General features: G+C 44.3%; 1 protein-coding gene and 1 long non-coding RNA gene across 4 annotated transcripts in view; one reads left to right on the top strand and one right to left on the bottom strand.

Moving 5' to 3' along the window:
• Positions 1 to 233: 233 nt before the first annotated feature.
• Positions 234 to 6,833, bottom strand: LOC121666603. The gene is made up of 3 exons (XR_006016712.1): positions 6,337 to 6,833; positions 6,030 to 6,218; positions 234 to 588 (listed from the first exon to the last, which is right to left on the bottom strand). It is a non-coding gene; the product is annotated as an uncharacterized LOC121666603 (long non-coding RNA).
• A 346-nt stretch (positions 6,834 to 7,179) lies between these two features.
• Positions 7,180 to 26,684, top strand: part of RAB11FIP4 (RAB11 family interacting protein 4) — a 125,205-nt gene continuing 105,700 nt past the window's right edge. For 2 of the 3 annotated variants that reach the window (XM_042032346.1, XM_042032344.1), the window contains exon 1: positions 7,181 to 7,495. In XM_042032346.1, the coding sequence (XP_041888280.1) occupies positions 7,361 to 7,495 (135 nt within the window). In that variant the 5' untranslated portion in view covers positions 7,181 to 7,360. Of the gene's footprint in view, positions 7,496 to 26,684 lie in introns of all 3 variants that reach the window. The other variant, XM_042032347.1, reaches the window with a different exon arrangement.

Raw genomic sequence — 26,684 nt, 5'->3', positions numbered from 1 at the left:
TCCTTTTATTAAAATAAAACGGGTGAGCTGTTGGGGTCTCCTCCCCCCTGCCATGGAGCCCTGGGAGCAGGGCCCTGAGGGGAGACACGGGGTTTCCCTGCCCCTGGTCAGCCTCATTCCCCATTGGTTGGTTTGTGTTTCCCTGTGTGGGCAAGGACCCTCGGGTCCTGTGACTGCGGGGTTCCTGAGCAGAGCCCCGGCCATGCGGCTGGAGAAATAAACATCTCTGAAACATCTACCAAGAATCTGTCCACATATACTTCCTTTCCACAGAACTCCTGGTTTGATATATGCTTGTTACAGTAATCCCTGCTGTAACATTTTTCCAGAAGGGATTCAGGGATGGAGTAGTAATTTATCTGGACCACAAACTCATGCAGAAACAGTAAGAATTTGAACAGAGCAGAGTTCACCCTCACAAAGTTTCTCTGAACCTGGTTTTGGCATTTGCTGTGTAATAGATTTGATAGTTAAGGAGTAGTTGTATGTCTTGTGGAGGAACAAATGAACCATTTGGTCACTGCTTGGAGAGGATTTCTTTTCTTTTTGGTGGCTGATTGAGGTAGGAGAGAACCATGTTGGATGGATCTGCAGGAGAAGAGGTGTATTAGCATGCATGGCCTAATGCAGCAGTTTTCAACCAGTCACCTAAAACATTATCAAGGAAAGCAAAGCATCCTTACAAGTTTCATATATTGACCATTACTTGTCACCTGTGTTTAAGTAATTCAGTGGCAAGCATTAGCAGAATTGATTATTGAACTAACTATACCAATGGTCTAAACCGGTTGGGAATACTGCCAAGCCATATCCCACATAGGGGACTTCAGAACTTCCAGCATTGGTCTGAAATGCTCCTGAAATGTTAATCTTCAGGACATATTCTAAAGCATACTTTTATTACAGCTGGTGATGGGGGTCAGTGGCTCTGACCCAGGAAGAGGTGACCGGTCCGGGGAGATGGTCCCGAAAGGAATCGCCTTCCCGAGGCCCGGTGTCTTCCCTCAGCTGCTGGCAGGAGGGCCCGTGCAGAAGCTGTCAGCTCTTTAGTGATTATCAGCTCATGATTCCAGCTCAGCTCTGCAGGGCAGCCTCCAGGCCAAGCCAGACCAGAGAGAGAGACGAGAAGGCTCGTGTGGCTGGTTCTGCACAGAAGGTAGCTTTATTGTTGGTCCCCTCCGGCGAAGGGGGGAGTCAGGGACGAGAACCCTCTCTCTGTGGGGCCCCAGAGAGCTTGCTTTTATAGGGATACAGGGGATCAGTAAGGGACCAATGGATTACAGAGGATCTGGGATGGGAACAGACCAATGGGTTACAGAATGATCTGCATAGTGTCTCCTAAAGGATTGTGGGTCTGTCTTTCCTCGCTGTGACCAAAGAAATGGTTGCCTTTCCAGGGAGTCCTGCTGGGCGATTGTGAAATCTCTTATCTCAGCAGAGATCCCTCCAGGGTGGGGGCTGGGCATACCCCACATACTTCGATGCCTTTTTTTATTCCCTCCTCCTAACCTACTTGAGGTTGGAAAATAAGGCACTATAAGGGCACAGTATTGTGTCTCAGAAGACCAAAAACATACAGATTCCAGCTAATGTGTCACTGTGGCTCTGCTGTTCAGTATTTCCATCTAATTATTGCACAAATCTGGATCCAAAGTACCTTTGTGGTAAGGCAAGGTTTAGGATGTAAGACTTGTCCAAATTTCACTTGGATGTCACGAAGGCAAACACAACTACAGATTCACAGGGGACTTGAAAAAGCAAGGCCACAGTGACTGCACAGCAGAGAGGCAAACCTCACACTTTTACTGAAGCTGATTCAAATCCAAGAACTCATTTCTGTTCTCCCCTAGTTTTTATCCTCCAGTTTCAACACCAGCATTTATAAGTAGATACTGTTCTGAATAGCGCTGTATCAGTTTTGAAATGCTGTGAACCAACTAAGTGTAAGAGACAGCTGGAATAGTTCCATCTGCAAGCTGTAGTCCCTAGACTTGACAATGCCTACCACAGTCATTTTTGAGGGCAAATATAAAGGCTGCTAGAACCAGCCTGGTTAAGCTGCTTTTCTATTGCTTCTCTGTTCCTGAAGTCTCCTTTTCAGGGCTATTTCTCTACAAGCTGGTTGAAGTGTGTCTTTGAACCAGACTGTGCTCATCAGCATTAGCCCCACTTGGTCTGTGGCTAGTCACAGCAATAATGATGCTGCACCTACATTCTCCTGTATAAATATTTTTGTTCTGTCCTTTATCTCCCATTATTAGCCAGCTTGGACTCATCTCACACAATCTGTTTGGAGACACAACAAGTGATGACTGACATTAGCATCAGTATGGTATATCATGTTTTAATTTTATTATTCCCTCCCATTTCTCCTTGCTGAATACACCAATATCTGGGAATTACATTCCTGTAGTTAGCTCTACTAAAACTGCAGATGGAATGTATTTATTCAGATGTTGTGTGATCCATCTTGGATGGGACAAAATAAACAAAATTGTAGTGACTTCATTTGAAGCAGTAAAAGATTACTTTTAACAGTTTATATGCTGTATTATGGGTGAGTTAGGCTAAAAAAACATACTGGCTGATGCATCCTCAGTCTGTTATAGCTGCTAGATGATTTTCTAGATGATTCATTTATTTTTTTAACAAATTGAGGGACGGAAAGGAAGAAAAAAAAGGTCTTCAGGAATCTGGGGCTTAGGTCTTAATGTAATTTGCTCGTTAGAGCCAGAGAGGAATGTCTGTGTGTCACTTGACAGCCCTCTTTGGAGTAGAAGTTGAAAATAGCTTGACTGCTGCTACTACACTGGGTCTGCTTTTCACAGGGTTGTCCTACAGCTTTAAACATTTTACTGCTTTCAAGAGACTGCCAGATGCCATTGCACGTTAAAATCTGAGGGAAATGTAAGCCTGCCCAGCTGCTCGGAGCTGGTCAGAGAAAAGTGGGCAGGTGCTGTCCTTTTGCTGAGACAGCAGGGAGGTTTCTGGAATGTACCAAGAAGAGAGGCTTGGCCCCAGGGCATCTGGAGGACTGTGGGACATGGAAGAGGGAGAAATCATGTCCATTAACCTCTGCTTTACGTATTATTTTTCTTGCCAACCTCGGCAGGTGGTGACACACGTGCAGTGGAGTGACCGGCCACTCGGTGGAGTAAGGAGACCTCGGAATGCCAGGGGAACGCGCTGGCCTTGGCATCTGCACCCGTGGTGCTGTCCCTGAAAACACTAGGGAATATTCGTTTGATCCTATGAATTCACGGTGGAATCAGCTGTATGTGAACCGTGACAGACGATTGTTTAATTTTAGCTGTAACTTCGGGAGAATAGGTAGTTTGGTCTTTGAGTAGTACATGTGTTGTAAGAAGAAACAAATAAGGCATTAATGTGCAGTTGCTTTCTAACTGGGCTCATCTTTTTGAGTTTTGCTCATGCCTAATTCATCATCTGGTAAGAATGCTGTTGAAATCGAGCAAGAGCATTCCTACTGTGTAAAATTAAACCACTAAAATTTTACAAGGTGAGGTCCCATAGCACCTAGAAAATTTCAAAGGAAGATCCTTGCTTGTAGAAACATTTTACCAAAATTTCTAACTTTTGTTGTTGTTGAACTTTTTATAATAGAAAAATAGATTATAGAAAAGACAGGAAAAAATAAAATCAAGTATCTTGCTTCTGTTCTGTACCTAATTAAGCTAGTCTGAGAAAACTCTATTACCTCTTAAGTAATATTTTTAATTTCTCAGAGGCAAGGGTGTTAATAAACTGGTTATTTCTGCCTGTTACCTGTTGTTTGTGACATTTAAAGAGAATGTCTAGCTGATAAGACACATCTGTTATGTTATTAATCAGAGTAGTCAGCGGGAAACAGGATTTGATTCAAAATACAGTAAGACTATGAGAATTTAAATATTCAAGGAGAGCTATATTGTGGATATTATAAAGAGAAATTGTACTATGAAGCTGTTCTTAAGGGCTGGGTCTCAGGATGTTGCTGGAACACAACCAGAATTGTAGATAAGGCCATCAGCCCTGGACAGTGCCCTCCTTAGATGCTGTTTCTGACACCAGATTACAATTTGCTATGTAAGTGGAACTGACATTGATGGAAAAGCAGCCGATTGTAAAGAAATCCTGCAAACGACAGCCATGGCCTGTGGTATGCAATGAAATATTTCCTCTATTCTCAGCAGGCAAATATGGTAGCATCACCACTAGTCATATTTCAAGTTCAGGAAACCAGATTGGCAGCATGTAAAATACTTATTTCACATAGTTCATGAGTCAAATGAAGAAGTTTCCAAATATCTCTGATTAAACAAGTAGTTTGATATGCCAGTAAGGAAAAATAGCCCACTGGTGCATGTCCTACCTAGAAGCGGAGAAGCAGGGATGAGCGAGGAGCAGTGCCAGCCACTGGAAATAAAAAACAACCTCCTGGATTCAGCCTTACAAACTTCACCTTGGCAGTGCAACTGCTCAGCAAGTGCATGGCACATGTTTGGTTCACTGTCCTGATTTTAGCCTCCATGGGACACCCCCAGATTTAAGATCCCAGACCTTTACTGACAGCATCTTTCATCCCAATTCTCCTGTGTTCAGTGCTATCAAATCATCTCCCAGCTGTCAGATATTTGCTGAACATATTCAGCTGTCTCTAATGACAGCTTCTACAACCTCTACAGCTCTCTTACCAGCTTCATTCCAGTGCTTGCTGGCACTCAGGCTGTCTGTGGCAGTTCTTGGACTTCAGCACTAACTCCCCAAACCATAGTGTCTAAACCCAAATCTTCTCCTGCATCCACCCCTTCCAAATTAGTGCAAAACTGACACAGATTTTAATGCTGACAGTTTTGGTCTAAATCCATGTTGCCCCTTACTTGCATATCTAGACCAAGTTCCTTCATCTTCCAGAATAAGATAAAGGAGAGTCAGTGGAAATTAACTGGATTTCATGAAACTGAGCACAACCCCTCTGAGGTGGGGGAACTCCTCCTCTGGTCCTGACAAACAGGAATATTCCCTTTTTTTTTCTACCACAATATTTTTTGTGACTCCACTTCCCAGTCTGGGCCTGCACAGCTGCCCACCTGCACACAGAGAGGGAAGTCAGAGCAAGGAGTTACTGAGACAATCTCAGCAAATGAAGTGGGACAGTAACACAGATGTGCTCTGAGCCTTTGAAGAGGTTGAACTCACTTCAGAGCAATTAGACTAACAGGAGCCGATTCCACACAGGTGTCTTCCCACAACTCCGAGGTGTACCAGCTCACACATTTTTGAATAGGTGCCCCCAAGGGCTGTGCTGAGCTCAATCTCCACATAACCTGAAGAGTTCAAGGGTCTCAAGATAAAAGCTAAACATCCCCACGTCTTAAGAATTCTGCTCTAACTAGACAGCTTCAGAGAAGTTTGCTGATCAAATATTCTGCTCCCCTTTTCCCTTTCACATCTCTTCAGAAATTCTTTGCTTCCCAAGGTTCATATCTGATTTCTGCACTTTGATTTTTTATTTTTTCCAGACTGGAAAGACCGTTTAGTACATCAGTGAGGGAAAGGAGAACTCTTCCATGTTTTTTTATAAAAATAAAGGAAGATCAAAGTGGCAGAGGCTCTGGAATCAGGTCCTTATCTCTCTGAGGGTGGCTATGTGGGGAATTGTATTGCTGTCACTGTGTTGTTGATTGACAGCTGACTTACAGGCTACAGGGCTGTCAAGCCTGCCTCTTTCCAAACCTTGAATTTGCACATAAAAGGGATGAGAGACTCATGCTCAAAGAAATAAAACTTCCTGAGAACACACTGGTTTCTACAAAAGAGATAAAATTTGGGCAGCTTGCTCTAATCATGGGATTTTCAGGGTTGTTTAGGGCCATATGGACCTCTCTTACTGCAAGAAGCAAATGAATGGATACTGTTTCGATTCAAAACCCACTGCACTTACACGGTCATTCATTTTAGTTGGATTTTAGTTGGTTATCAATCACCTACAGAATGTCACTCAGTGAATGATGGTCATCGGCACTCACCATTTACAGCAGGAAAGGACTGCTGGCAGAGGCAGTGAGTACCTGAGCCTGACTCAGCCAGAGCTCCTTCCTCCGCAAGAGCTGGACCCATCATGCCTGGTCTGAGGCACAGTGCAGAAACCAGAACCATTCCTGGTCTCCCCTCTGGCAGCTCACAGCTGTGGGCTTCAAAGACAGTCCAAAACACTCCTGAGAGAAAGAAAAGGGTCAGAGCAGAGACATCAAATTAAAACCCAGCCATGGAGCACAGCAGTTGCAGGCGGCTTTAATGAGGAATCCTGCCAAGTCAGGGACATCCCTTCCCTACCTGCTCTGTCTCGTTAAAGCGGGGGTGGGCAGTGCCAGTCCGCAGCCAAGCCCAGCCATGAGGGGATCCTTCCCATGGCTCTGCCTGCTCGCTTGAGCGCAACGGAGCACGGGGAGCTCCGCTTGTTCTGCTTTGCCTTAATTACCCCTTAACTCTTCTACACTAGACTTTTCCCCTCTAGCCTGGAACTGTTCAGACCAGGCTTTTTCTAAGAAAAAATATTGCAGTGTGACTGGTGTTTTATTTGGGGTGTCGGACTGAGGTATGGAGCAGTGAAGGGGGTGCAAACGGGTCCGTCCGCTGCCGCAGAGCCCAGGGGACGCCAGGCCGGCTGCGTCCCGGGCTGCAGCTGCTGTTCTCCTGTCCATCCTGCCTCGCTCCCTGCCCGTTCCCTCGCTCCTGGGGCGGTTTCCCTGCATCGCCGCTGTTCCCAAATCCCGTCCCGCTGTCCCTGTCCCGCCAGTCCCGCTGTCGCCAGTCCCAGTGTCCCTGTCCCGGTCCCGCTGTCCCCCCGGTCCCGCTGTCGCTGGACCTCCGGTCCCACTGTCCCCCCTGTCCCCCCGGTCCCGCTGTCCCTGCCCCGGTCCCGCTGTCCCTGTCCCGCCAGTCCCGCTGTCCCCCCGGTCCCGCTGTCCCTGCCCCGGTCCCGCCGTCCCCCCGGTCCCCCCGGTCCCGCTGTCGCTGTCCCCGGTTCTGCGGTTCCCGTCCCACCCCACTCCCGCCCGGCCTCGCCGGGGCCTCCCTGCTGCCCACGGCGCCCCCTGGCGGCGGCGGCCGCCCCTCCCTCAGCTCCGTCCTCCAGCTCTGCCCTATTGTTCTCCCGTCCGTCGCTCCCTCCCGCCCTCCGCCGGGGCTCGCGTCCTCCCTCCGCTCTCCTCCATCCCTCCCTCCATCCCTTCCTCCTCCTTCTCGCCGTCGCTCCCTCCCCACTCCCCGGAGCTGATGTCACGCACCCGCTGAAGGCGCGGGCGATCATGGCTGCTGCGGCCGCGGCCGTGCCGCCGGCCTCCAGCTAATATCCGCGATGGAGCCGGCCAGCCTGCTGCGGTTCCTGCGGAAGCTCAAGGAGGTTTTCGACGTGTGTGATGAGGATGCGGATGGGTTCATCCGGGTGGAGCACTTCGTTGCCCTGGGGCTGCAGTTCGGCCAGGGGGATGAGGTGAGTGCGGCGACCCCCGGCCCCCGCGCAACTTTCACCTGCTGTGCCAGACCCCGCCCGGGCCGCCCCGTCACCCACCTGTCCTCACCGCGGCCCCGTCCCTTTAGGGAGCCCCCGGTTCGTGCCTCAAGGCAGCCCGGTCCCGCTCCTTTCGGGGCGGCTCGGGCTCCCTCCGTTCCTCGGGGAATCCCAGAGCCCTCCCCTTGGCGGCCTGGAGCCCCCTTCTCTCAGGGCCATTAGCCGCCTTCCCCCTTTCCCGTGGAGTCCTCGCCAAAGGCAGCCCGGCTCCCTCCTTCCCTAGGGGGTCCCGGAGCATCCCCCGTCCCTCGGGGCAGCCCAGACTCCCGCGCTGACCTGGTCCCGCTCCCCTGGGGTACAGGGACCGGTCGCGGTGCCTTTCGGAGGGTGTATTTATTCTGGGTTTTGTCCGTCCTGGCTGAGCCGAGCTCTCCCCGGGGTGCCGGGCTCCGTGGGGCACTGGGAGCGGAGCCAGTGCGGTGCCGGCAGTGACTGGATAGTCAGGGAAGCACCTGTCCAGGCACCCCAAAACCTCCGGGTGATGGGTTGGAAACGAGGGCTCCATCCCTGCCTCCCTCCAGCCCTTCAGTGACACAGCGTAAATCTGGAGTCGCGCCACCGGTCTCGGCAGAGCCGTTGCGTCAGTAGGACCGGTGTAAATCGTGACATCAGTGTAGATGGGAGTGGGATTCGGGCCAGAGACAATGAGGGGACGACATGCGCTGATTGGAAACCGTTCCCTCCAGTGATTCAGTCAAGGGCTGCGGCTCCAGCGAAATGAACCAGCAAGAAACGCTTTCCTAGGAGAAGTCTTGGGATGTTGCAGTTCGCTGCTTTGGGTGCTGGGGGGACGAGTGCAGTTAGGACTAGGATGGGGTTCAGAAAACCAGTATCAAACAACCTTTTAAACTACAATAAAACAAATTAATGTGAGGAGCTAATAAAACGGTAGTTTATAGAGGGATGCCAAAGAGGCAGCAAAGCCAGAATAAATTCAAGTAATTGTTGGAGCAAATCACTTATTTCTGGCTTACCACTCTTAATGAAACACAGCTTGTGAATTAAATCAGGAAATCAGGAGACAGAAGGCTTATTTCTTACAGATAGTCACAGGTCTTAAACATTTTCTTAATGAGAAGATGCAGTTTCTGGTTTTAACAAGCAGAATAAGGAGAAATGAGTAATAGTAACAACTTTTATTGATTTGGGGTTTATTTGTCTCATTGTATAATTTTATATAAACTAATAGAAGTATTTTTAAATCCTTACTGCTAGATAAACTGCATCCAAATTGCTTTTTGCACTACTGTGTTTATTTGGAGGCAGATCAGGGACTTTCTTGTGCAGCACTGAGGAAGAATGATGAAATTCCACTGGCTGTTTTGCAGCAGGATGACACTGATGGTCATAACAATCCTTTTTGGGTTTAGAAATCTTTCAGGTTGCAAGAGTGGAGTGGGTTCTGTAAGATACAAAGGAGGATTCGGGTGATGATGTCATAAGCTTAGAGTGAATTGGAGTATATTAGTTGAAAAATATTTAAATGAAGAGAAAGAGAAAAGCACTAGAAAAGTTGTCAGTGGTAGTTTCAGGATGGGCTGCCTTGCTGGGCAGGCACAGAGTGCCAGTGATGAGAAATGCTTGCTTTGTGTTTTGTTCAGTTGTAACTGGCAGTGCTTGATAAGATATTTGTAAAACTGGGATAGAGAAGTCTTATCTATAAATATCTTATCCTTTATCTATCAGTGTTATAATATAACTTGTTCTGGTTTACTTCCCTGTGCCTGGTGTAGTTGGTATTGGAAGTCTCTTGACTTCAAAGGAGCAGCTGAGTAAATGGGATTTGTAAATCACCCCAAGACGTTTGCTAGTGAAATACAGAATCAATTTTCCAAGTGCAGATTTACTCCGGAACAACGACTGTAGGTGAACTACTCTAGTTTAAAGGCTTGTTAAAAGCGAACTCTTTGTGTGATGAATCACAGTTGATGTTTGGGGATGGTGAGAATCTACTCTCCCAAGTAGCACAGTGTTTTCAACCTTGCATCTGCAGGAACCTACCAAGTTCTGTGTGGAAATGCATCTCCTGAAATTAAACTGAGGAGACGCCGTTAGGGAGCAGTTCCCTTTAACACATTAGAACATACTTGCTGTCAATAAAAACTAATTATATTTTTGATTATGCTACACTTCTTGGGCCTCATCCACCTCAGCTTCCTTTACATTCAAAAGAAATCTTTCCATGGGCATCAGTGAAAGATTGAGTTGCCCTCATGTATAATCAAATATAAACAGAATATTAATCTGTTTATAGAGCTCATCTGGCCACAGGAAGGGTCCTGTTTTGTAGCACTGTGTACTGAGTAATTCTGATACTTACCAACAGTAGCCTGGGGTCATGTCTATGAAATGAGAGAGTATTTGTCCCTTCAGTTGTGCCTGAAGGGTACACACAGCTCTTCTCTACCTCCTCAGAGCCACCACCATCCAAAGTTTGGAGTCTATAAATTCTTAATACTAACTTCAGTAGGGTTTGTAGGGCATTTAGCCTTTTCTGTTTTTTTTTCTTTTTCTTTCTGTTTCCTTTTTCTTTCTTGTGTGGTGTGTAGTCAATATACTGAATTTTATTATTTCTGAAAGATAACAACTCTCTGAAAACTGCCCCAAGGCAAAAAGGTTGCAGCAAGGCAGCAGCTTTCTCTTCATGCAAAGCAGTCCTTACTCGCACAGTCAAAATAATAAACTTTAACATTTCTGGTTAACTTTGCTGTTTTATTTTTAATGGGCTTTTGAAACCTCTGCTTCTAATAGGTTCTAGCAAGATTGCTTGCAAGCTTTTGCTTTGCCATACAAGGCATGTGGTTCAACTGAAGGAAGAAATTATTTGGCTGTATTGATTTGGCAGAGCTGGGAACAGAATCAGGTCTCTGAATTCCTGAATTTAGAGCAGACCTGACTGGCTGTCAAGCACTGCTTGCATGTACAAACAGTTGTGGAACTCGTACTTTTAGGCAGTTGGGCATTCTGGACTCTGCTCATCTCATATGACTGTGGGCACTTAACTGAGCTGGCTTCATCAATCTTTCTTCATGGACATTGATGAGCAATTGAACACTCAGAGGCTGTAACAGGACCAAAGGATGAAATAAATCCTTCGTAGATGCTTCTTTGCCTCCAGGACAACAGAAACTCCTAGCTGAGACTTTTGGTTCTGTGCTTGGTTCTGACTTTCCTCGTGAATGGGGTGTTTGCCATTTGTGTAGAAATCTGAAGAAAGGCACAAAGGGCTGTTTCCAAAGCGACCTGACTGGATGGCATGTACTCACTAACTAAAGAAACACTTCACATAACACTGAGAAATGCCAAGAGTCGCTCACCATCTGGTTCCCTTTCACTGGGAAGAGAGTTGCAGTAGCAGCCAAGCGTCTGGGAGCATTGTGAGTGACATGTTCAGCAAGCCCCAGTTCTGGCAGGGGATTGTGTGAATGTGTATTTCAGAGTAGTGCCAGTTGATGTTTCATTATGCCAGATTCTACTTAAACTCCACACTGAGTTTTCAGCAACAAGTGAAATAAGCTGAGTGTGTTGACAACTTCTTGCTGAGGCAGGTATTCACCTTTTGGAGGCATGCAAACCGTGCAGGTGCTCACACAGTCATCTTTGTCATGGCGAGATCTGCTCATCACCTTGAAGCAGTGTCACAATTGAAAGGGAGCTTGAGCAGCTAATAAAATGTATAGGCCAGTATCAATTATTCACAGGAGTGGACAGTAATTCACTTAAAGTCAATGGTCTATTAGTGGTGTGGAACAGAAATAGCTAAAAATGAGTTCACATATTTCTCATGAACAGATGAAAATTTCCAGCCAAAAGAAACTGTTGATAGAGGGAGATGTTTGTTGCTAATTTCAATCATCAGCCTCATTCAGGGCTGAAGTTAAAGGCATCAACCTCAAGTGCTGTCCTGGCCGTAGATTGTGGCTGTGACTGAGTTTAATGGCACTCCTGGTGCTTCATTTTGACTTGCTGTCAGATGTCTTCCAGGAGTTGAGGCTGTCACACTCCAAACAGTCCTTCTATTGTAACCACTCCAGAAGTAGCTTGTCCTCTAATTTCAGGAGTGTAATTTCACTGCCTGACAATCCAGAGTCTTTCTGAGGAGTCCGGATGAATTTCAGGCTCCTGGCTGTAGTGTTGCAGTTCAGAGTTGCACCCAGAAATTAATGGAACCAAAATTCCTGTCAGTGTGCATGATGACAGAGATGAGCTCATACCTTCTTGGTAATATGAGTCTGTAGTCATGAGAAAGAGACTTTGGCACTGAAACATGGAAACAAAAGGATGTTATCAAGTGATACTGCCATTCTCATAAGGACATACTTCTTCTTTGCTTTTCCTGGAAATAATTACTGAAAGAAAAAATAAAATATTTGCCTAGACATTAACAAGGATACAAAGAGCACTCCCACGTGACAGTGTTTTCTAGGCAGCAGCAAGGCTGCCATGCATTCAGATTCCTTAAAACTGTATTTGCTGATGACCCAGATATTTAATATAATTTACAGTGACTGAAAAAAATACAGTTCTGAAGTGGAACAGTGGGGTACTCAGTTTATGGATTAGTCAAGGTACAGCCACTGTAGCCTCCTAATTCAATACAAGCTACCAGTGAATATGTTTAAAATAGCCTTTTGGTATATGCTGAAACTAAGCATGTATTTCTAAACAGCTGACATAAAGCAAGCTTGGTACTTAGTGTTAATGAAACGTTTGCCAAAGCACTGTGGTGGAGAGAGGAGCTGTGGGTTTGCTGTGCGCTCATGAGTTTAATTTGTTATGTAATGTTTGCATATAAAAGGTAAGAGCTCTGAGGGGTACAGCTAAGAATTGATGCACGTACAGCTAAGAATTGATTGTTGCTGTATTTTGCAATACAAGTCAGTGATCTGAAACAGTAAATTCTTAATGCCTGAAGGAAAGGTAATCAATTTAGATAGCAATTCTTGATATTTAAATGACTGTGTTTTATCGTGACCTCAATGTTTGCATTTAGCACAGGTACAGTGATATTGTGTTGATTTATCATTAAAAGCAAAAGTTAAAAAAGGCATGAATGAAGCATAGGAGACAGTACAGAACAAAAGATAGCACATGCAAGTGGTGCGTTAAAACATTCAGCTGCCAAGCAAGGCCAGATATTTTCTATGTAAATTTTTCTCCCTCCATGCCTGATTCAGTCCATGCTGTTAAGTTGTAAAATTGGTGTTCTTTGTCTGTGATATGCCTGCATGTTCTCCAGAAATTTGCTCTTGCAAGTCCTACAGAGGATTTTGGATTTCTTACATGTATTGATTTTATTCCTCTAATATGATTAAGCTCTGAAAAGCAACTTAAACAAAATTGCTGGAAGGGAGGGTAAGTCTTGGAGGGAGAACAAGCTACTGCAATCTAGTATTTGTGGGGGGTGATCCCCAATACAGAAATTTTTTTTGCTTCTGAATTGCTTTGTTACCTGCAGTTTTGACTCAGCAGCAGTGCTTTTGTAGCAACAAAGTGGAAACAAATCAATTGCTTTATAATGTTTAATGTTTTTATTCTCTGTGCAGCTGACAATATAGTTTCCTATTAATTTTATCTGATTTAAATGCTGATATTCACAAACATTTTAAAATCCTTGATCTGATTTTTCCATCAGATTGTCTGCTCAGGAGTTCTAACAGTTCTTAAAGTATGCAGTATTTGGGGACACACGTGATCTCAGACCTAGCTCCTGGCACAGGCTGCTGAGTAAATACCCATCCCTGAACGTGGTTAACTAAGTGCAGGGTGTGATTAAGCACATTAATGATAAAAAAGAGCATCAGACACAATCACTTCTACTCCAACATACGGTTTTACAACAGCAGTGTGAGTGTAAACCAAGCACTGTATGCTACACTTTTACTCAAGATACAATTGAAGGGTCTCACTTGGAGAGAATGCAAGTGTTTCTATAGAGTTATGAGTGCTGATTTCATGTTTTGTGTGCAGTTAAAACCAAAAATAGCAGGGCTCTTTCCTAAGCCTTGAATCTGTTTCAGTTCTGAAGGATGTTCAGCCCCAGAATAAGAGACAAGGCTGAACTGTGGGGTCAAAGTACTGCAAGGGAGACAGGGTAGATGCAGGCACTAGAAAAATTGCAGTGTACTCCTTGGATTTTAAAGCTGCTTTGACAGTTTAGTTTGGGTGAGGCATTATGGTTTTAGGGGGTCAAGTGAAAAGCTTAGAAACAGGTGAGACTTTTCTCTGTTAGGATTCCTGAAAATAGAAGGAAAGGTACTGGAATGGTGTGCTCTGGATTGTAGAGGATATTGGCCTGGTGAAAAGAGGGGTATCAGTATCTACATTTCAGTGCTTACATATGTGTTTTTTCAAGTATTCCATAACATCACACATATATCTGCATTGTCAAACTTGTTTTTTTCCTATGTGGGGGGCATTCTGGTGGTGTTCCACCACCTCCAGATGAGCTGACCCTCCCCAATGGGATCCAGATGGCTTCTGGAACATGGGATATTGTTTTCCAGTGGCATTTCTGTTAAGATAAAATATCCAAACAAACGTGCAATCAGCTTTGTCCACGTGTCTGCGTGGTAATAATAGATTGGGGAAACTGTCCTAAAATATTGGTGACTTTGCTAGTTTTGTAGTAAGTGACTATATGGGCAGTTTTAGACCTAATATATAGGATGTGTATGCTGGGATATGTTGCTAAGGCCACTTTTCTCAATGTTGTAACCTACTGGGAACAGGAGAAATCTGTAGGAGAATTTTGTTGCACACTTTATGCAGACTTCTTAACAATTGCTTTATGAGTCTGGCACATTATTTTTGCCTTAAAGAATGTAATTAACTTCACCTTTTGGAATTTTCTATAAGTATGATATCTTGATGGATTTCATATGATGCTAGCTTTTTATTGACAAAATTTGAAGTGGAATATTTGGCAAACAAGAGGTGAAAATGCTCCAAAACATGAAATTTTGCTCAACAAAAAACATTTTTCCATTTTCTTCTGAGCTATATGAAACAGAAAAAAATGGTTTTGATTACCTTTACTTGGTGAGAAAGCTGAAAAATCAATTTTTTACGAAGTTGTATATTGAGCGAGTGCAGAGACTTTGTGGATGTTGGAGGAAGAGAAAATATGTTCCTCAGTTCTCTGCCTAACTGGAGTTATGTTCAGGTTGCAGTTATCCAGAGCTGTGGGGAAAATAAAGCAACAGGTAAAGCAAAACCATGAATAATGCCGAGCTGTGTAAGAGATTAGACAATGTAATCTGCAGAAAAAGAAAATCAGTGAGTTTTTGTAGGAAGCAGGAACAGCTTTAAAGTGTGGTAGAAGAGAATTTAGGATTATGGTCCATGAATGTTTGTTTGGCTGTGATTCATTTATTGCAGCCAGACATGGGGGAAATGTGAATTTTAGCCTCCAGCATGAAGAGTGAATTGTGTGTTTCATTCCTCAGTTCTCTTTGGGATTGCTTGAAAATAAGGAATTAAGGAGTGCTTTGGGACACATCTTCAAAGGAGCTTTGATAATGTCAGTTTTGCTTTTCCTGCTGAGCAATTACAAGGCATGGAAGTTTCCACTGAGGAAAACTGCATCTTGCCTCCTCACCTGGGAATTGAGTGCCCTTTGCCAAAAACAAACTCCTCTGCACGGCGGGGTGCATTTTACTGGAAAGTGCTGTGATATTTGCTTCCAGTCAGACAGTCCAACGTGGCTTGTTTAGAGAGAGAATGAAACTGGTTTGAACAGTCTGCTGTTGACAGCTATCATTTGGGCAGGTCTAAATTTGAAGGTCAATGCATCTGTAATGGCCAGTGTGACTTGGAGGGTAGTAGATTTTGATCTTTATCAATAACCTACCACCTCTCTTGTGTCCTGTAGTCACCTTGACTGATGACTCTGCTGGTACTCTAGAGGATATCTGGACATCTGTCAGCCAGATTGGAAGCTTTGCTCTAACCAAGCTCACGATGTCTTTCCAGTGGGTGAAAAGACAATTTGCTATGTACAGAGAATTTGGCACAGGTCAAGTTACTGTCGTGGTACAAATGCTGGCAGATGCAGACCATTTGTTTCTTGATTTAGATAGTCACCCAGATAACCTCTGGAAAAGGTCGAATATTCACAAATTACTTGCATTTTGCCAAAGCTCATGGCACAGATTGCTTTTTCTTTGTGCGTAGGCCATGTGATTTCTCTTACTGTACTTTTTTTGTAAATCTGACTTGACTACGACGAACTGCACTTATTTTCCCAAAAATAATTTTCTTTCCTCTGTGGCATTCTAAAGACATTTTCAGAACCCGATAGCCCTGGTGTGTGGAAACATCCTTTTGGCACTCCTGTGTGGTGCTCCCTGTGTGGGTGGAGGTTGGTGATGCTCTGTATCAGCTATTTCATTGGGGTGGGCACTGAATGTTTGGTGCATTGGCACGAGCAGGGCCAAATTGCTGCTCTCAGTCTGCTGCTTGGGGCCACAGAATGGTTTGAGGAGGAGGAGGAGGGCAGCAGGGATATTTAATGCAGGAGAATCGATGGTGCCTCAAGGGAGGCATCATGAACAGACTGTAATCCCCACTGTCACTGCCAACATCACAGCTCTGCCTGGGCACTGCTTTTGCTGGAGACTGGTTGAAGTAGTGCATGATGTTCTGGCCTTATTGCGTTATTCTCTGGATTTATTCCTTCCATTTTCAGGGACAGCTTCAGTTTTTGACTCACCATGGCTTGTGCTTTTTGGTGGGTGCTCCTATTTAAGTGAGGGTGGTTGTTAAGTTCTGGTTGTGTTACAGCAAAATAGCACCTGTTTGGAAGGGAATGGAACTTTGAAGGGATTGGTCTAAGTGGTCATAAACACAAATGATTTACACAACATTTCAGGTGAAAAGCTTGCTTGATTGAGTTGGTGGAATAATGTGGCTATAAATTACCTTTGGGTTTATTGCAGTTGGCTGCTGCAGCAGGTCTTTAACAATATGTTCTGTTCAGTGACACTACTCCTAATTCAGTGCCTGATACTGCTTGCATTTTGTGGATGTTGCACTGTTCTGTAGAGCTGCTTCCCTGGATTTATGGTACAGGATGAAGAGAGTAGGAGGGTAGACTCCTCCCATGGCAAGAAATTGCTGATGTCTCTATTTTAGGGAAGAAGTGTAAAGAGGCACATTTCAAATACCTTTTTTACAGGGGGAAGGTTGTTGTGAAACATTAGGTCTGATTTTTACACCACGCCCGCCACTCCCTGCCCTGTTTTACTTTGTTCTGTGATAGGCCATGTGCATCAGGTTAATCTTCCAAACTTCTGGATGGCACAGGATGGCGAAAGAGACACTGGCATTTACTGTTGTTGGCATCCAGAGATGTTTCCTGAGCCCACAAGGACACCAGGCTGAGCATCCTCTGCAGAGAAAAGATGCGGAACTGGCCTTTTGGGAGGGGTGACTTTGTATAAAGAGGTGTGTTCTCGGAGTCCTTTGAAGGTGCCTGTGAGATGGAACCTCACTGAGCTGGCACCTCCCTTCCCTTTTCACATTGTGTAACTGCTTTACAGCTCACAAAGCCTTAGAAGGTTGTGTCATTCACTGAATAACGGGTGTGCCAGTCACAGAAGGTATTTCTTTAATTAACCAAATACTATTTCAACTTTAATTTCTCTTCTTTTTCCTCTGTGTTTTCTCTCCCACTCTTGCTGCTGATAGAAACTTACCCATTTTACAATCAGTCTGTTAGTCATTACTCCTGCTTAACTCTGGTGAGCCTGCTGTCAGTAGCACTGTGTGCCACCATCAACTCTAGCCTGTAGTTTCCCTCAGTCAACTGGGCAGAAGGATCCCGGTGGGAAGGGGGAAGACGGATGTTCTGTTCAAAAGGATTGCAAACATATAGCAGTGAATGAATACAGAGGAAATACTGGTGAAGTGCACCCTGTGAAACAGGATGTCTGTGTTTGAGGGAGTACTTGTGTATATCTTAATACCCACATGCAAGAATTGATTTCTAGGAGTAAACTGCCTGCCTGGAATGAAAATGAATTTTAAGACCCAAAGCGTGTGCTCAGTGCACACTGTAATTAGGTTGTGATTGCAATTTCAGCACAGGACTGAACTTCAACCTTTTAAAAACTCAATCTTTCTTCAGGAGCTCATGGGGCTATTTATGATATCAGCGATGGACTCGAGGAATATCACAGCTATCAAATGGGGAGGAAAGGAGAGGCTGTCAAAAGATTAAATTTTGGTGGCATTTTAAATGTTACCCCCTACACTGTATTTAATGATTCTCTAGTTCTGCTAAAAGTCAATGGCTCTAAAATGCTCCAGTCATTTTTGAAAATGTGATTTTATTTCCCCAAGTACAGAAGAGACTTAGTAAAATTTTACTTTGGCCCTAGGAAAAGACTCAGGAGGTGCTAGACACAATAACACATTGCTCTCCACAGAGCAATTTTCCCCTCTGTCAGAACTGGCCGTTGTGCGTTCTGTTATTAATGAGGGAGTTATAGTTCTCTTTAGGAGGAGTTTCCATGATATCTGCTGCTTGGCACTGCAGACTCTTACTAAAGGGCTGATGTAATTCCCATGAAGATTTCATGCGCTCTCTGTTAAATGGGTCACTCCATGCCAGATAACATGAGCAATGTCTGCACCACTTCTTGGGACCAGCAAGGAAGGCAGATTCAGTACAGGTTGTGTGTCAGCACTGCTTGAAGGAAAAATCCCACACAATTTTAAAATATTCATCTTTGCTCAAACAATATGAAAATAAAATAATAAAATAGACTGGGGTTTTTTCATGCCGAATTAATAGATTTAGGTCACAGACTGTAAATTAGTGTGACTCAGCTGTGTGAATAAATCAGTTCACTTGATTGTGGGATGAATATACACTTTCAAAGCTTTTAATAGGTAATGAATATTCAGGGTCTACCACATGGTAGGAGATCTGAAACAAAGGCTTAGATTCCAGCAGCCCTGGCTCTCAGTCAGCGTGTGTTACAAAAAGAGTGTCTTGGAGTGGTAGAGGAGCAGTGCTGCTCTCATCCCTGTTTTTCTTCCTCTTTCCTGTTGCTAATAGTAATGCAACAGTGTGATACACCAAATGCGCAACTGGTGGCCTTAGAAGACAGGTTTTACCATGCTGTATGGATGCTCAGATCTTGTCCTCTTATCACCATTTGTGAACATCAAATGGAGTTGAATGGGTGTCAGATGGGGATTTGAAATCTCCCAGTAGCTTGCAGAGGAATCTGGGAGCTGTTGCTCACCCCAGCCCTGTAGGCAGGGAGGCAGCACCAGGCTCTGTTTTAATTTAGGGTAAAAGGCTCAAATCTGTGCAGTAACAGAAGTATTTGATGGAGCACTTATCAACTAAGTTCATGCTGAAGAAGGTGGCTCCCCAGGTTCTTCTGAATGAACACAAGGTTTGAGATGGTAAAAATCTGTGTCAGTGAGAGTCGTGATGTTAATTTGACCGTAGAGCCCGCGCTCATGCAGGAACAGACAAGAAATGCGTGACTTTCCTGGGCCCTGTTGAGCAACTCAGCATCCTGTAATAATTCTTAATTTCTTAGTTTTTGAAATACTACTCACAAGAGTAGTGGGAAAGGGAAATAAAGATGCTAGTGCAAAGTTACCAAAGTTAAGAATAGCCTACAACGTGGCTATGAAGTGTTTTAAGTTCCATATTTTTGCTTGCAATAGAGATTTCTTGCCAGAGCTCTCTGTGGAATTAGCTTGAAAATCTGAGTTCAAGGTAGCTTGATAAGAAAAAAGGATTTGGCAGTTCTGTGAAAATCTTTAATCAAAAAGGGTCTATACAGCACCTCAGCATAGTTCTCCTGGGCACAGCCTTTTGCTACCTTGCATGTGCCAAGACTGAATCACAGCTGATGACGAAGTGGGAGAGGTGACAGGGCTGCTGTGGAATGTGTCTGGTTTAGGTGTAGTGAGTATAAACCTGCCACAGCAACTTTGTGTATGGGCAGCCCTGGGGATGGTCAACACTTCCTGAAGTGGGGAAAAGGGAGGACCACATTTGTTACCAAAGCTGAGCTTATGATCCATGTGCAACCAGGACCTTCTGGTATTCCACTGATATTACAGTGTGCAGTTACAGAGTTTGTGATGCTGACAAGCTTGATAAGCTTCCTTACTTATGCTGAAAATCGATCAATTCAAAGAAAACCAAACCAAACAAAATAAACGGTGTTAGGTGCCCTGAAAGGCAGGGGAAGATCTCATTAAAAACAGCATTGTTGCAAGGAAGTCTGGTATAACCTGCACAGCTTCTCCTCTGCCTGAGTGTAGCCAGGCACTGATGGATAGTCTGAAATGCGTGACAGAATTTATACTGTTGGTAAAGACAACGAAGGAGAGGAAAAACCAGGCCTCAGCTGTGCCAAGCACTGAGATGGGTGCTCCCAGGGATATTAGTAGAGTTTGGATGTGTGAAGATAAAAATGGTTTCTGTTGAACAGGACTGTGGTTGAATAAAATGCTCAAACTGAATGCATATAGCTGTGATGTCGAAGTTAAACCATATTTTTTTCCCCTCAAAGAGTCCTGTATGATTTGGGACATCCATTTTAACAAGATTGTCTGGAAATTAATCTGAAAGCATGAGGGATGTAAAAATTGACAGTTTTGTAGGGTTTTAACCATCCTATAGAATTTTACAGCAAAAGTACATTTCATTCTTAAATTCTACAAGCGGAGTAAAAATTACCATTTCTATTCACCGCTACAGGTTTTCTCCAATAGGGTATTTAATTTATTGTCTGATTCTGTTATCTGTAAGAGCTAAGTAGTGGAAGAAGCTATTGAGAGTAGGTGCAAAACGTTTAAGATATTAGAGGGGAATGCCAGGATCTTGTTGAATCAGTCCTCCCAAGCTATAGCATAATATTCCTTATGAGGCAAGGGCCACATCTCTGGGAGACAGCTCTAAGGGCATAACGCTAGGAAACAGCAAATGGAGAACCAGGAAGTTTTTTTGACAGATGGAACCTGCAGAATTCTGCACTGGCAGTTCAGCTTTGTGGTTGTGCTGAACTGGGGCTAAACTGCTCAGCATTCCTGCAAGGTGGGAGTCTGAATAGCAGAGCAGGGCTAGGAAGGAAATGAGCTTGCTGATCAAGATGTTCCAAACTGCATCTTCAAGGCAGGTCTGAGTCAACACTTTGAGATAATGCTGTCAGACTAGATGATAATACAAAATAGTCTGACCACCTACTTGGTCTGGAAGCAAACACTGTCTGTTCCTTGGCAGTGATTTCTGATTAAACTGGGGGCTCTAGTTGCCAACAGCCCAGTGCTACCCACTGTGACTCAAGCCATTGACTCCTTCTGTTTGGCATAAAACATTCAGATATTTAAATAAATTCAAGTTAATGATAGGAATCATATTTTTATTTGGAAAATTAAACTGCTCTATCGCTTCATTAAGGCTCTCTGAGCTCTACCTGAGGCACAGACAGCAGTGAGGAAGCTCATATACACATTCTACAAAACAAAATGCTCAAGAGAAGGTTTTTATACAGGTGCCCTCCATCTACACTTTGCAATTATATCTGACCTTTTAAAATAACCCAGGTGCAGAAAACGTGCTGGAATACATCACACCTAAGGTGAGCTTCAAATACACTTCCTGGTTCCCAGAGAGCCCTGCTCTTTGCAGTGAAGAGCAATTAGGTTAGTCAGAATAACTGAGAAACAGGAAATGATATGCAGAAAATTCTCCAGGTGTACAGAGTGTGTGCACTGCCTATGTAGTAATGTCTGCATCTTGGGTAATCTGTGCATTGGGAACTTAAGGACATATGCAATTCCACGAAGCTGATTTACAGTAGGAGGATTAACAATAAAATAAACGGGTTCCTCTTCATTAGGGAACGTCTGTCAACGCATTGTGACAGTTTGTTGCAGTGGTGCATTAGTCAGCACAGCAGCACATCATGTGAAAGTGTCATATCTGTATCTGTCAGGAAATCAGCCAAATTACTCATAACTCTCAGGGCTATTGTTGTCTTTAAATGACTTTTTCTTACATGCATTTTCCCCATCCCATCTTCTTCCCAAATCAAAGATGGGGTGTTGTCAGACACTACAGCCTGAAATGTGGCATCTTACTTTCTCCTGCTGTAAAAAGACTGAATGAGGATTGATGAAGTGGACATAAGTTGCTTTTCATTTCACTCTTTGCCCTGAGTGTTCATGACCAGAGCTTAACCAACTGCCTGAAAACCAATCTGTAAAGTTAGAGAAGAGTGCTGTGGTCATCTGCCACAGTCTTTGTGGAGCTCCTCTGACTTTAGGAGGGTTCCCTGTGTCCACAGAGAATGGCCAGAGCAGAGCTTTATCTATTTGCTACAAGTACCTTGAAGAGGAGGGGAAGAGAATCAGCCATGTATTTAGAAGACCATCCTTTACCAAGGACCATGGCTGTTAGGACAGAGCTAAAAATAGATGCAAGGAAAATGAGTAAGTGTCAGAATCATTGGGACAGAGTGGAAGAGAATAAGGTATCTTTCCTGGTGCCTGTTCAGTATGTTTAAATCGTGCTTGGATTTTAAAATTATGGGACAGATTCAGCAAACAATCAGTTCTGGCACTTTCAAATCAGCTAAAGGGCAATCAGCAGAAATGTTAATGGATGAGCTGTAGTGAGTGCAGAAGGGAGAAGGATGCAAATAGTCTCAAAGGATATCAGCAGATTTCTCTGCATTGCTAAATGCAAAAGACTAATGAGCAGTGGCTGAACACTGTGACCACTGCACTTACTGTACATGTCTTTCTGCAGTGTTTACTTTTTCTTACCAGTGACAGCTGTGATTTCTAACCTCTACCGACTGCTTAAAGACAGATCTTCTTGTTCCTGACTTAATTTCTTGCTCAGGAAGAACAAAAACTTGCACCTAGCTCAAGTCTACATTTTTACAGGCAGGGTTGCTGTTTCTGTGGCAGTCAAGGAAGGTACAGTTCTGATTGTATGCAAGATTCACAGTTTTGCTTGAGCTGGGTTTAGCCAAACCTGGACCTTTGAGTTAAAAGTTTTCAATGCAAACAGAGCTCTTGTTTAAGTGTTTTCCTGTCTTTGTCCTTGTGGTAAGATTGATCTTTTCAAACAAAAACAAAGGTGTTTCATCTTAGACTGCCTATCTTTGGTCTTTACTGCTGGAAATCCCAGAAGCCTCATACTCTGTTTTTTATTGGCATGAAAGAGATAACAAGAGGGGGAACCTGTCTGTCCTCTGTCACTCTTAAAAACACTGGAACACAAACAAAAGAAAACAGAGGCTTTAGTGACCTCATGGAAAACCACCTGGAAAAAAAAGAATGTCTCTTTTCCTGTTAGTAGATGGGTGAATTCTGTTTAGGAATTTTATTGCTTCAGATTGAAGGACATTTCAAGGGTCTAACTCTGTTCTCCACTACTTCAGCATTGGTGTAACTGAGCTTTAATGAAATGCTGATTGATGGAATCAGACCTGTAATGGTTCTATTACAGAAAAAGCAGCTGTACCGGTTTATGCTTAAAACTCAGGAGCCCTATTCCCGGAGCGGTTAAGAAGCATTTATACAGAAGAAATGAGGAAGTGATTAATAAATGCTGTTTTAAATATTTACAGCTCTCTTTATGTTGCTTCTTAGAGGTGTGGTATGAACAGCTGTTGTGGAAAACTGCCTAATCTCTCTGCCTGACCAGGAATTTCCCTTTTTGTGCACAGGATGTAGTCAAAGGGGTGTATGCCAGCCCAGCTGTGCTGTGCAGGAATCCTTAAGCATCTGGCTCCAGCCCCACAGCCCTGCACAGGGGAAAGGTGTGTGTGTGAGTCATCCTTTGGAGACCTGCAGTGATCCCTGTTGTTTTGGTCACATCCTGGTCTACCTCCTCCCTAACTGGGAGCTGTACTTCACTCACACTCTTGCTTTTCTGGCTGTTCATGAAAATAGCAGCTCCAGGGAATTTCTTCCTAGGTATGCTCAGGACCATACTTCCTGCCATTCTTTGTGATCTCCACTCCCTGCTATTAACCATGGAGTTTGGGCTCTATGCCAGGGGTGGAAGGCTGATGAACTCCCATTCTAGCATCACTTCTGACAGAGCTTTTCCATGCACATTGCAGCTCCCTGGCTGGCCATACGCTTCTAGACTTAAATATCATAGTATGTTTCTCAGCACTGCAGTGGAGAGTGGGAGTGCTGGTGGGATCAGCTCTTCTGGTGGATGAGCAGGAGCAGAAGAAACATAAGGGGCAGTGGCAGGCAGGTGTGGTCAGTTCAGTATTCAGACTGCATTAGCAATCCAGTGCTTTAGAAATATACAGCACTTTCAAAGCTCTATTTGTTATATTTTTCCACTTCCAAGAGTAAATACTTTAGATTAGTTCCATGATTTTAGTGTCACTGATCCCTGTTTGTGCTTGACTTCAGCAGCTCATCCTTAAAGTGTTTTCCCTCATTCCAAATCTTTATTTGTGAGTTATTTGCACAGGATTTTCTGCTGTCTTTTTTCTGCTGTTGGAATTTGAACTCTCTGGCTGTGTGCTGATTTCTTTGGCATATTTCCTTCTTTTGGTAGGTCCTGAGTTTATTCCATTCTCTTTATGAAGTGAAAAATACCAAGCAGAATTTCCAGTGACTTTCACTTTTATTTAATTACTGCTTTATCTTGACATTGTCTATTGTGTAAATCTTGTCCTTTTGAAGATCAGGAGCAATTGATGTATGGTGGTTTTGGTGCTGGCTGCAGATACCTCTCTGCTCAGCAACTGATGTGTGACACAAGCTTATTTCTGGGGTGGGCAGGTGGAAACAGGATTGCAATTTACTGAGAGTATCTGATAAAGTGTTCTGTTCAATAGTAATGCAGAATGTGATGTTTTATTGCTGCCACGTGATCCTCTGAATATTCCATTCTCCTCGGTTTCTTACACTGCACCTCTCATTACTTGCTTTAAACAGGCCATGAGTTTGCAATATCCTGTACCTCTGCTTCCCTCTCTTAATTCCAAAAGCCATAAAGGACAAAATCCACACCAGTGCTGAGCCCATATTCAGGGCTTGCACTGGACGGTCCAGACACTGCCTGTGGATGTTAGTCTAATGTTTTGGATAAATACGAAGCATTAATCTGCCGTGCTGTGTGATACTCTGGTGTAGCGGGTTGAGTTCAAAACCAGGCAGAAACACCAATTAAGTGTAGTGGTTTTGGTTCAAAATATTCATTACTTACTTATTTTCCTTCTGTGAGATAAGAATTAGGAGAAAGCAAAGCAGGCACAAACCTTAAACAATTGCAGTACAATGAAAGAGTTTTATTACTAATGAATTAAAAGTAAAGAGAAATAACAAGAAATTAAAGCAAACCTCCCCCCCCCCTTTCCAGCACTTCTCTCCTTTTACCCAACTCGCACAAAGGATAACAGAATATGGGATGTTAGTCAGTGTTGCAGTTCTTGAAAAGTCTCTCTCTTATGCTTAAGGAAAAAAGGGTTTTCTTCAGTTGCACGTGGTTCCCAAACTGCCACTAACAGCAGACCCGCCCAGAAACAATCAATCTGCTGTGTGTAAAACATCTCTCCCATGAAAAATCTCACAGTTCCTTCACACTGCAAAACATGGGCCATCATATGGGGTTATTAATCTTTTTAAGGATAAGTTATTTTGGCCTGCACACAAAGGCTTTCTTCGCCACAAGTCTCTAACAGCCTCTCACTGCTTCTAGCATAGGCACTCTTCACAATCTTCACAGGCCACACGAGGATTCTCCATCTTCCCATGTTCTTCAAATGGATTAAAGAGACAAACAGTTTGTGGTATTACAGTTTCTCACCACGGCATGCAAGAAGGTTTTGTTTAAGCTGCGCGCCAGAATCGTGGCACCGCCCTCTTTTCTCCCGTCGCCATTTTCAGCTCCGTCCCACGTGACTCACTTCTCTTTCTCTCTGACTCTGAAGCCGCCATGTTGAAGGGTGTTCTTGTTCAGGCTTTACGGTGGGGAAAGCCTCACTCCCTCTGTGCTGCTGGCTGTGTGGTGTCCTCTTCAGTTCAGCACGAAGTGTGCTGGCTGCAGACAGGAGGCTCTGCCGGCTCCCGTTGACTCCGCCGGCTCCGCATGGAGAGGAGAGGGACCCGCCTGTCCCCAGAAGCTGCGCTGGATGGGTTTAGCTGTGAGCAGTCCATGGCTGGGTTTAGCTGTGAGCAGTCCATGGCTGGTCTTAGCTGCCTGCTGCTCTGGGACAGTCCCCCCCCAGCGACCCAGGGTCCGTGCCACAGTGTTGGGAAAGGGGGGAAGGGGCAGTGGCCCCAGCCCGGCCCGGTGGGGCCTGGAGGCTCAGAGCCCACCCACCTTCCAGCAGGCAAGCTCGGACAAAAGGGGTAATCCCGCCTTTCTGTGCAGTTTAAATATGTAAATTGTGAGAAGCGTCAGTAGTCTAAAAGACTGTCCATCAACTCAGGTTCAACTCACTACATCTGGAGAGCCACTGCTGAGCACTAAGTGACATCTAAGCCCAAGGGGACTTTTCAGGAGCCCGTGAAATGACAGCACAGATCCGATCAGCTGCAGCAGCAGAGATTGTGTTTGTTATATCAAATAAGCCAAATTATGTTTATTTTATGCCATGGTGAGGTGAGGTTAAACCAAGGTTTGTAATGCCAGCATGTCTGACTGCAAGATTCGAAGCTGTGTTTGAATGTGTTCTTGTGAATGGAGTGCTGCAGACCCGTGAGTCTGAATGGACCATGCATGCACATGTTGGATATGGGAGAAGTGGTTTGCCCTGCAAGGCTTGGGCTGAAGTGTGTACAAATGCCATCCACAGAGCAGGACACAGAGCTGCAGCACTAACCACAGTCTGAGGCTGTAGGATAACAACTGATTTTCTGTACAAATCAATGACAGTGCAGTGAAGGACTGAGACTGATACTGAGGTAAAAACAATTGGAGCCATTCCCAGGCTTGAACTGAGAGCACAGTTTTGTCATGTGTTTGCTGGGAGAAAGAAGAGCCTCCAAGCCCTCTCACTCATGCAGTGCCCTTGCTAGAGAAGAACAAGTTAATTGTACATCTGTGTTGGGGTTTTAGTTTAGTCTTAGTTTTTTTCCTGTTAAAGGAATT

This window comes from Corvus kubaryi, unplaced genomic scaffold (genome assembly GCF_017639235.1).
Source record: "Corvus kubaryi isolate FWS band 111438036 unplaced genomic scaffold, C.kubaryi_AGA036_p1.0 37353, whole genome shotgun sequence".
Classification (NCBI taxonomy): domain Eukaryota; kingdom Metazoa; phylum Chordata; class Aves; order Passeriformes; family Corvidae; genus Corvus; species Corvus kubaryi.
This window is presented reverse-complemented; position numbering and strand designations above follow the sequence as displayed.